Genomic DNA, 331 nt, shown 5'->3' with positions numbered 1-331 from the left:
TAATAATAATAAATCGGGACAGAGGCGCACCGGCGTTTGTCCCACCAAATGGCTGCCAGCTCCAGGCTCTGCAGCGCGGCCATGATGACATTGACGTCGTAGTTGCCGGTGCCCAAGAGGCTGCGGTGGGGGTTGAGGCGAGCATCAGGGGCCAACCTGGGGATTTAAAAGCAAAAAAAAAACCCCAACAAAAAAAGAAGATAAATAAGCGAAATGACAAATAATAAAAAAGTGGGGGGAAGGTGGTGTGACGCGCCTCTTGCAGATCTCGTCGGCCGCCTCGCGCGTGAAGCAGGGTCGCTGCAGGACGTTGTTGAGCGCGTGGAGGGCG

General features: G+C 54.7%; 1 protein-coding gene across 1 annotated transcript in view; it reads right to left on the bottom strand.

Moving 5' to 3' along the window:
* Positions 1–324, bottom strand: part of JOSD2 (Josephin domain containing 2) — a gene marked incomplete at its 5' end in the record, with an annotated part of 803 nt that extends 479 nt beyond the window's left edge. The window contains 2 exons of the mRNA XM_010285622.1: positions 22–156; positions 257–324. Coding sequence (XP_010283924.1) covers positions 22–156; positions 257–324 — 203 coding nt within the window. The remainder of the gene's footprint in view (positions 1–21; positions 157–256) is intronic.
* Positions 325–331: the final 7 nt, after the last annotated feature.

This window comes from Phaethon lepturus, unplaced genomic scaffold (assembly GCF_000687285.1).
Source record: "Phaethon lepturus isolate BGI_N335 unplaced genomic scaffold, ASM68728v1 scaffold45584, whole genome shotgun sequence".
NCBI classification, from domain to species: domain Eukaryota; kingdom Metazoa; phylum Chordata; class Aves; order Phaethontiformes; family Phaethontidae; genus Phaethon; species Phaethon lepturus.
This window is presented reverse-complemented; position numbering and strand designations above follow the sequence as displayed.